Source organism: Syngnathus floridae, chromosome 12, assembly GCF_059516105.1.
Source record: "Syngnathus floridae isolate MCC-2025c chromosome 12, RoL_Sflo_1.0, whole genome shotgun sequence".
In the NCBI taxonomy this organism is placed as follows: Eukaryota; Metazoa; Chordata; class Actinopteri; order Syngnathiformes; family Syngnathidae; genus Syngnathus; species Syngnathus floridae.
Window position 1 is genome coordinate 8,571,748 of NC_142424.1, and position 10,637 is coordinate 8,582,384.

The following is a 10,637-nucleotide window of genomic DNA, read 5'->3' on the forward strand; positions in this document are numbered from 1 at the left end:
GTAGGGGTTATGTCTGCCTGCCTCAGTGAGACAGATACTCCTTTATCCTCCTCCACGGTGATTGTCACTGGCCCCAGGCAGGAGGGAAGTGGAGGCGGGGTCACGTCAAATAGATGACACCTGCTGTTGGCTACTGGCCGTCTGGCAGACCGGCATAAAGGCCGAGCAGAATTGCCGGCTGGTCTAGCAAGGCCAAAGGTTACTAAGATGACTATGAAGTCATTGCTCCTGGCTTCTCAAGGCCTTAGAGGGCGGCATGTTTTTCTTATAGAGCTGTAGTTGAGCAGGGGAAGCCTGATCCTAATCTCGGGGGATAGAAATCCAATTTTCAGAGGAGACAGTTGAGAGTCTGGCTCGCCCCATGTGAGAGAGATGACTGACTCCCCGTAAAGCCTCCAATTCTTCAAACGGCCGGGCTCAGCGCTTGTGTACACTCAGCACAGATCTACATCGATAATGACGTGAGCTTGAATAGCACAAGCAGCTTTCCCTTTAACTTCTCGCAGAGAAACAAGCACAAAAGGCCCCGACATAAACCAATCCTTACACATCTGATCCCCGAGTATTTCTATCGTGGTCTGGCTAATTCCTTTACAAAGAGACCTGCTATTCTCTGTTGGCACCAAACCTGAAATAATAGTGATCGTGAGGCGATACAAACTCTATTTTTGTGTGCGTTATTGCCTTTTTTCCAAACACATCTTAGTCTTCTGAATTTAGACAGACAAAATAATTTAGAGGTTTATTTTTTGTTTGATGCCACATTGTAAATGTTTATATTGTGTCATCTGTGCTGTTTTTAAATATGATAATAGCATAAATGTATGTATATGGCGATTTGCCCCGATGAGTAGAGTTGGTAAAAACAGGTGACTAACTGTGTACCATTTTTAAAAGTCGAGTCAGTGTGATTCAGTAGAGTAGAGTTGTTAGTAGAGTTGGTAAAAGAAAGTTGAGTCTGTGAGTCAGTGTGATTCACTTTTCTTTTGTTGATTATTGTTGTTCCTTTTTTGTACCTTTCTGTCTTCAGGTTTCTCATGCTAAAATAGTGTTAATGGTAGCAGCATTTACGTGACAGCCCTAGAATATTCTTTAATGTATTTTTTTTTCTTACTGGTTTGCGTGGAGGTATAATTGTAGGTAGAGCTTTCAATAAGTGGTAGCGGAGCTCAGCCATGTTGCTCGAGGATTTGGAAAAAAAAGCAGACTGTGACCTCAGTGGTGTGTTGGAGTCTGAAGGGATGTTTGCATTTGCTGTGAAAGAGGCGGGTAGTTACTGAACACAGGACAATGGAATGAAATGTGAGTCACACAAAAAACTGAATAAATACGAGGGGCAATTCTTGATAAGAGCACAGTAAAATGTCTGCCAATTTTTACATGACAAATGTAAATGTGGTCATGAACAACCCATTCTACGTCATATGACACCCCATGATGCATAATTGCACTCGCGGCCAGTTGTTGAAAAGAAATGAGCAGCTTTGTGTTTCCTACTCTTTCTGCTGAGGTTTATTCTCTCGTATTTCTAAAGTGGTTTGGCCTTTTTAGCATTCAAAAACATGACGGTAGCCTCAGCTATTGTTGATGTGTCGTTGTCACTGTTTGCAGAACAAACACAACTACAATGAAGCTTCTTTTTTTGTGTGTGGCTGTTCTCCGCGCCATTTGGAAATATATGCATAGATTGATTCCTTACTAATATTTTCTGTATCAGTAGGTGGATGATTTCGCTAAGAGGTTCAGGTCTGCCTTGACCTTTAGTGAAGCAAGATTTTTTTTTAGATAATTTCAAGAAAATTTTAATTAGTTCCAGTCAAATAAGATGAATAAGAATACACTGCTAGATCATGGCCACACTCTCCAGACACAAAGAGACACTTGTAAGTTATTGGATGGCCATGGACAGACACGTTTGTATCCTCCCTCTGCTACTTGACATCCAATATTCCACTCATGCCAGGGTTTACGATGACTTTTTATCTCCACGCCATCTGATATTGCATTTTTTTTAAAGAAAAGCCTCAGTCACGGGTAAGAGTGGAAACACTGGGTCTGGATGTGTCACACTGAGGTTTTAGATGAATGAGGATGAACGGGTTTCAACCGACACCTATACATTCAGTTGCAGTCTACGACAGACAGGACAAGACATTTGAAACAAATAAAATGTGTCATTACATCACAAAGTCATTTTTGCAATTTCACATGTATCGGTAAAATTTTGATAGTCGTCATCTAAACAGAAAACGCAAAAAAAGAAATGTTTTCATGAGCTCTTTGTCATGTTTAAGCACCAGGAAATGACTGAGGTCAGTCTTTCTATGCTCATGTGAAGCCAGAGAGAGAGAGATTAGGAGATTGTCAGATGAAGATTGTGCCAGAGGACACATCAGAATATTCCAGACAATAGCAAAGGCACAAGTGGAAGGCTGGCTAGTTCAGTCGAGTATGAATTACTAAATTAACTAAGAAACTCAAAGGTTTCTGGAAACACATGAAGGTGAGCATAAGAATAGAATAGATCTTTATTGTCATTGTCTCACTTGTCTCACTTCACCGAAATGAGAAATAGAATTGCACGGATGATATTAAGTTGCTTTATGGAAGCATGTATGTGGAGTCTAAATGCTTTTATACCAGGATGAGGGAAGGAAGTTCAGAAAGTTCGTTCATACTCACAAATTGTGACTATTTATGTATTTGTTAGTAGTTAATAGTGAAATACTGTGGAATTTATGTTTCTAATATTTATGCTAGCTACATGTCTTGTGTTTAGTGACAGACAAAAATGGACCGCTTTGATTCTGTGCTGCAAATTTCTTGAAAATTAGTTTCTTTGGAATATATCAGAATCGAGAAAAACTGAGAAAAACATTTATGTTATTTGTGTTGAATAGTTGCTGGATTTTTCTTTCCACAGCTTCCCTCACTGACGCCAAAGGAAGAAGGAGCTGCCTTCGACTCAAAGTCTTTGTTAGGCCACAAAGTAAGTTGCGCATTGTTGGGACTGTAGATGTGTGACGTCCGATTTCAGTAATCACACGTCTTCTTCTCTCCTCTTTGTGTTTCAAGACAATTGTGTGCGAAACTCTGGGAGCGTACAGGAAGGGGTCGACTTTGACGAAAACAGTCACAACAGTCTAGAACCAAGAGGTCGGTGGGGTTTTGTTTGCATGTGCGTGTGTGCGTGTGTGTGTGTCGGTAGACAGAGTTGAGGCTGTTGGTTTAGGGGAATTTTGTCTTCTCTTGAGAATTCTGGAATTAGATTTGTTATCCACCCTGAAGGAAATTCAGGGTTGGAACATTGACTATTCATTTAGCAAATTGTTTCAAATGTTCACAAATTTTAACATACCCAATAAGATTTTACTTTAAATTCTATTAAAGCAAGCTGCTGCAATGACACACACACCCACACACGCACCCCCCCCCCCCCACACACACACACGTTCAAGAAATAATACTTAATTTAAATCTTACCTGATTATGTACGTTTTAATTATGTCTCAGAAATTAAGGAAAACAATAACTCTCGTGCCATTTAATGGCCTCCCAACTCCAAAACGTTTCATCAATTTTTTTTTCAAATTACAAAAATGAGCTAACCTCTGAAACTGTAACTCTAAAGTAAACTTTCTGACGTAATTGCTGTCTTCTCAGTGTAGTATTTAGTGGTTTAGAAATCCCCTTAAAGACAACAGACCATCCAAATTATTATTTTATTGAGCCCGTAGAGATTTTTGTGACTTGGAGTGCATGCGTGACCTCTACATGCTCTCATTACTATTTGTAATATAAAGACACACTCACACATGTGTTTAGTATAAGAATCATGCACTTTCCTCCCGGCGTATTTGATAATTTGCCAGCTCAATAATAATGCAATAATGTCATATTTTTCCCCTTCAGATGACATCAGTCACGAGTCACCGGAGCCTTCTCGAAGGGACGTGAACTCTTCCGCCCGGTGCTGCAATTCCGTACTCCTGCTTAGCTCTGCTATCATCCTCCTGGCAGCGATCTTGTCTTTATAGCGGTCGTGCTGAGAAAACTCCCAGGAATTGACTGTCCTGATTGGAGCACAGGCTGCCCGACTCTGCAACCCCTCCCCTTTATTGAGCACTTTTTTATTACATAAAAAAAATTCTAAGGAAACCAGATAAACACTGACAATATCTGTCAGTGAAAGAGGAAGGGACCATGAAAAACTTCATTTTGCCAACCATTGTGATTGACTAGTGACATTGGCAGGAAAGAGTGGAAAGAGGCAGAATCTCAATATTCATCTCCTAGATATTAAACATTTATTTGTGCAAAAACACATAAATACACACACTCACACATACATTAGTCTTTTTCGGAAGCGCTGCAGGATCACTCAAAGACCCCCGTCAAGTAACATGACGACATCTCACGTCAGAAGATGGTGGAAGGACGCATGTGTTGGAGGAAAGGACATTTTTTGCTTGCATGGGGGGTGAGGGCAACCTTCCACAATGTAGTAACCTTCCTCAGGTGATTCGTTGAGAGACTGTGCAGTAGCCTTTGGTGAAAGTATATTGGCAACATTTAAAGAAGCACTCATATTCGTGTCTGAATCGAAGCAATTTAGTGGTGTTTTTTGTTTTTGTTTTGTTCATTTGTTTTTTAGTAAACCACATACATCAAGTGTAGCTGACAACACCAATGTACAGTAAAATATTGGGATGACATGTGCAAGGAATGTTTTGTTGTGTTGGTTTTTTGTCCTGGCAACATGTGCTTTATTTATTGTGATTTCCGGTCTGGTAAAAAGGCAATAAAACACACTAGAACAATAAGTCATGCGGTTTATTAGCATAAAATACGTTTCATTTTGGAAAAAAAAAAAAAAGAAGATAATACTGACTATCGTATGTCTGTCTGTGTTTGTCTGTTTTAATCTGTTTTTGGTTTTATCAAGTCCAGGAAGGAAGGAAAAAAATAATCTGATGTGCTATCAGGGTGTACAAATGGCGGAATATGTGTTCAAAATATGTTATTAATGAATGTCACAATTGTAGGTTTCCTCTTGCATTATTCTTTTTGTGAATCATCGTCATTACACAATTATTGTATATAGTGGCACGTGTCCTAAAGAGTTCAGGGATGTTTCCATGCCTAAAGTGAAGTATATAGATAGCAACGGTGAGTTTTGTCTTTTTCATTTTAAACACAGATTTGGATAAATGATCATGATGGTGCAGTACAGTACATCAATTGATATTTTATTCCCTCTGAGTCAAAATAATTCATTTTATCAAAGAATTTTAACATTTACAGATTTTGTGGGAACACTCACTGCTCCACTTTTTTTTTTTCTTTTTTTGCGGTCTTTCATGGTAAATTGTCAACCACATCATTTTCCTACAGATTAGAAAGCAAACAGTTCTATTGGCTATTTCCGTTTTTGGTTTGGTCAAGTATCAGTCCAGTGCATTTTAAGAATAGTGACAAATACTTTGTAGGTAAATACAAATAATATAAAAACAAGAGTGGCAGTAATTTTGTATGTCAGATTCCATTTTTTTTAGATACCAAAAAAAAAATCTTTATGGGAGTGGTTTTGTAAGTACATTACAAAAGTCAGAAGAAAATCACATTTTTTTTATTTTGTAGTCTAATGATCCACTTTCATGTGAATTGAATCTTTTTCTCTCTAGAGTGCATATTTACTCCTAGATTGCTGCTCAACATGGGTGCTAAACACATTCATAGGTTACATGCATGTTCAAGTTTGATGTTTTGTAACATTGCATTCACTAACTCAACTGCATTTGCATTGCATGATCACACTTGAATAGCTTTGTTGTCTTTTGTGGAGTTTTTTTTCATGTGTGTGCTTGGGGGGTTTGTTTCACATCCCTGTAGACCTGGGCAGATATTAAAAGATGGATTTTTTTGGTTTCATTATACTCCCTAACATCTACCACCAACCTCTGTACATCTGACTGAAGTCATCTTAAAATCGTCACTTCTGGCCATGTCACCATGACAAAAACAACCAGTTTCCTGGATACTGTGTATCCAAAATTGAATCTGATGTTAACATACAATGTTAGATTGTTTGTTCACACCCCTCTTGATGGGTGTTCAGTAAGAAAATAATGTTTGATATTAGAAAACTCTTTCATTTTATATGTATTTTATATAAAATGGATACATTACACCCTTGGGATGTAAATTTGTGAAAATGCTAAGCAAACTGAACATGCGGTGGTCATCTTACACTCATGAATCATGTACACCAGATGGATTTTTAAATATACAAAATGAGTCTGTTTAGAAATAGTCACTCCAGTTCATACAGGTGTTTTATTGAAATATTTTTCAGTGCGCCTTTGTTCATCATCGCCACTAGCTTTTTGCTACAATGTTTCAGGAGATGTTTTAAATGTCTATCGCCAGTTGTTTTATATGTTTTCAACAAATGGTGTCACTCGGAGTGTTGGTCCAAAAGGTTTGGTGTCTGTTTCATCTGAATTTGTGCCACCAATGCCAATTGCTTAGGAAAAGATTTTTGTTACCTTTGCAACAACCAGTTCCTCAAACTCCATGTTTGTTTTAACATTGTTGTGACTTTACCTCTTAGCCCCTCCCGATCTCTTCTAATGTTTCCCTGCTCAGTCTCTCGCTAGATTTTTCTACGGAAAGGGCGTTTCTTTGTAAATACACGTGTTGGAGCAGCTATAACTAATGAAAACAATCATGGAAAAAAAGGTGTAATAAATATTTCTTTGTCATTGTATGGTGTGTGATTTGTATCATTAATGGTGACGCAAATGTGTGACAGAAATAACATAGAGGCTCAGTCGGAGCCTGTTTATCTTGCCTGATCACACAGACTGAGTTCAGAAGAAGTGGGGGAACAGCTGTTACTTTCGGATCTGAAGGTAATATGCAGATTGAAAAAACAAAAATAAGCTTCGATAAATGTCGAACGAATGTGGAGCAGTTCTGTGAGGTTCACCACAAAACGCCTTTTAGCTCCACACTCTGCATAGCTTATGCATTTTTAATTCAAATAAATCACCACATTTTTTTCCCATGAGCACAGTACACTTCAAACACCTGCATGTCATAGATGGATGGATGGATAGATGGATGGATGGATGGATGGATGGATGGATGGATGGATGGATGGATGGATGGATGGATGGATGGATGGATGGATGGATGGATGGATGGATGGATGGATGGATGGATGGATGGATGGATGGATGGATGGATGGATGATACATCTCCTAGTACCTCCTTTCAGCTTTTTTCTCAAGAAGGAAGAAAACTAAGAATATCATTGCTAAAATTTAGGTCATTGCTAAAATTGTTTTTGTATATTCAAGTTTGCTCCAAACATGAAAGATCTTATCTTAAAAAAAAAAAAAAAATGAAAGCCCTCGCAACTCTTCAATCTGTCCTCACATACGTAGACAACATGATAGGAAGGTTACGCTCAATGAAAACGTCAACCACAACCAAAAGAAAGATGCCTCAATGGTGTCCCCCACCCCCCGCTGATATGTCTCGGACAAGACACAGAAGAAAAACAATATGAAGCAGCCTGTTCTGTCTTTGAATGTAATTACACATCATTCCAAGGTCAAGTCTGTTTTTGATCATGTGTCTTCTTGTAAGGCAAAAATGCTATTCCTGCCACTGGAATCAAATTGCAAACAATGCAGTGTGAGTTAGGTACCCATGTCATGCTATGTGTGTTTGTATTATCAACACTTATAAAGGCTAACGGGATGTCATGTGGGGGTGAGGGGGTCATGATGGGCAAACTTAACAGACCATAACTGCTGTAGATGCCTGGCAAGATTTTTAAACCGTCAACAAATTTGCAACGGCAGTCATGAGAAACCTTGTCAGCCGTTGTGAAACAGGGTGAATACAACCAAACCTGACAGTATATAATTTGGCATATCGAAATTTGGAGGCGGTTCATAGTGGAACGGGAAGCATGTGTATGCCTATACGCTGGCATCTTTTCAAAATGTTTCATGTTCTGACAAGTCTAGTGTGGCTCACATTTTTAGGCAATGAGAACGCAATGTGCAGTGAGTATGTAAATTACGGGCTCTTCTGCACGTATTGGTACAATCAATGAGTGAGTTGTTGATAGAAAATTAATAGCAGATACCCGTATGCCACGTTGCATTACAGGTAAACTCTTTTCTGATTTGGAGTCCATAAATAATAATTAGACAAAAGGGATAGGTTGCTCTTGTACTGCTTTTTTTTGTGTGTGGAAAAGATTACAGTTTTACTATAAAGTGAAAACCATCACTGTCATCAAAACACTTACAGCAATGTATTAAAGTTTTGTAGTGTCAACAAACTCTAAGTAAGCATCATAAATTATTTATGATCCCAAAATGCAAAAGTATGTAAATTAAAAATCAAAATCAAACCGCAACGTCAGTGACATTTACCTGATGCCAATTATTATTATTTCATTAAAATTTAATTTTTGCTTTGTAACGATCACCATAATTTCATATTGTTTATGTATCTTTACAACTTGTAAGTGGCAGTAATAAAGCCTTTCACCCTCAATCATTACTTTGGGCACATCCTGTTCCAATATTTCATGATGATTGATGGCAGCTTGTGGGAATGTCTTGACCTGGACTTCCCACTGATAACCAGTCTCTTGTTATCTGCGTATTTGGTCTGTAGAAATACATACATCAGACTGACACTTCCCGTTCGGTATTTTACAAGTACTGAATGGTGACTCATAGTGATTTAAGAAGCTGGATGAGAAAAATTGACTTGACACTGATGCATCACTGCATCTTTAGGGATCTTGAGATTATGTGATTCTCAGATTTTGATGTAATAAAGTGTCAGAAAGGAAACATTCAATCAGTGTTACCCACGAGGAATATACTTAGTATTTAACCCGTTCGGCTGCTTGTGTGTTTAAACTCTCCCGATTACAAAGGCTAAACTCAGAAACATGTTCAGAGCTCAGGATTTGCCACTCACTGTGTCTGCTCTGCTAAAGACTGTAACATATGCAGATTATTTTGGGCATGTAATCCCTTACAACCCATCATTTTCATCTTTTCGTGTGGTTCTCCATGGAGGCATTATTAAATAATCACATTGAAAGTGTGCAACTCAGCATTGATTGACCACCTCACTCGGAGTTTTTTTTTCTTTGAAAGCAAAGAAAATAGTAAAACCAAAAGGTTGTTTTCTGTCAGTCCCTTCTTGTGCAGCACACACCCTAGCAGCATTCTACTGCGGGTGCTCCGAGGCTCGTCACTTTCATTAAATCAGCAGTGATGAAACTTCGGGAGAATGTCACAGGGAGCAGGAAGTGTGTCTGCCGTTGTTTGGTCTGAGTGTCGGTTGACAAAGCAGCTGCGAGGTTCCCTTCCAAACTGCAATGACATGTAAAATACAGAATAAGTAAACATGTAAAGCACTTGTCAAACAGCATAGTAGATGATCATCTAGCTCACCGTGAGAAGGGTCTAGGTTCAAATCACAGATGGGTTTTTTTTTGTGAGGAGTTTGCATGTTCTCTCTGTATTAATATGAGGTTCCCTTTTGGTACTCTGCCTACCTCCCATGGTCCAAAACGATATACCATACATGTGTCAGGTTCATTCAAGGCTAAATGCTAATAGGGCTTAATGCACAGGTGTCAAACTCAAGGCCTGGGGGCCAGATACGGCCTGCCACATCATTTCATGTGGCCCGCGAAGACAAATTGTGCATCAGATTTGTGTGTCATTACTAGAATTGCAAATTGTGTTCACTTTTAATAATATATATTTTTTTAAATATTTGACCAGTTTTTACTCGTCTGATTTGAAAACGAGTTATTTGTCAGTTTGTTTTGTAGCTTTTACTGTATATAATATGAGGTGCTCATAAATTTATTTGAGTTGACAGTCATAATGGCCCACCAAAAGAAACTATGACTACAATGCGGCCCGCGAAAAAAATGAGTTTGACACCCCTGTCTTAATGAACGTGAGAGTAATGCCACCTTTTCTTCTAAGTCATCTGAGATGTATCTCAACTCTAATTTTCAACCTGTTTTTCAAATGCAAATGAGTTGATAGATTTGTAAGGTTACGAGACTGTGCCATTATTGACACCTTCACAAATTTAGGAGGAGACTAACTTGGTTCAGATGACCACTTGTAGAGACAACACTATATGGATCCCTGGACCTGCATTTGAGACCTGTGCTTGGAAAATGATATTGCTCTTATTGGGAACGTTACAGATTTTTATGTTGAGTAAAGATTTTGGACTGTGTTAAATACAAAAAAGAGAGACCAGTCTAATAATGTCATTATGGGATGGACAGTGTGGATCGGGTGCTGTTGATTTCCATTTGGGACTTATTGTGGGGAGTATTAAAAATGTCCTTTGCGGGATATCTGCTTTTCAGTACACATACAATGCAAAAATGGCCCATCCAGAAAGAAATTAAGTAAGCAAAACAGTTCAAGTTAAATAAGATTCAATGCATTGACTGTTGCTATAGGATAAAAATGTGATACAAGGCTGTACTGGAAAGTACCCAACATATTTTACTGACTGGTGTGCTACCAGTTTGACATTCTTTAATTTCTAATCCTTCATTT

The 10,637-nt window shown here is 38.5% G+C and overlaps 1 protein-coding gene across 2 annotated transcripts in view; it reads left to right on the forward strand.

Moving 5' to 3' along the window:
- Nucleotides 1-6,767, forward strand: part of LOC148389952 (ephrin-A5b-like) — a 53,809-nt gene extending 47,042 nt beyond the window's left edge. For both annotated transcript variants that reach the window (XM_088392622.1, XM_088392623.1), the window contains 3 exons: nucleotides 2,924-2,989; nucleotides 3,076-3,156; nucleotides 3,913-6,767. In XM_088392622.1, the coding sequence (XP_088248748.1) occupies nucleotides 2,924-2,989; nucleotides 3,076-3,156; nucleotides 3,913-4,037 (272 nt within the window). In that variant the 3' untranslated portion in view covers nucleotides 4,038-6,767. The remainder of the gene's footprint in view (nucleotides 1-2,923; nucleotides 2,990-3,075; nucleotides 3,157-3,912) is intronic.
- The last annotated feature ends 3,870 nt before the right edge of the window (nucleotides 6,768-10,637 follow it).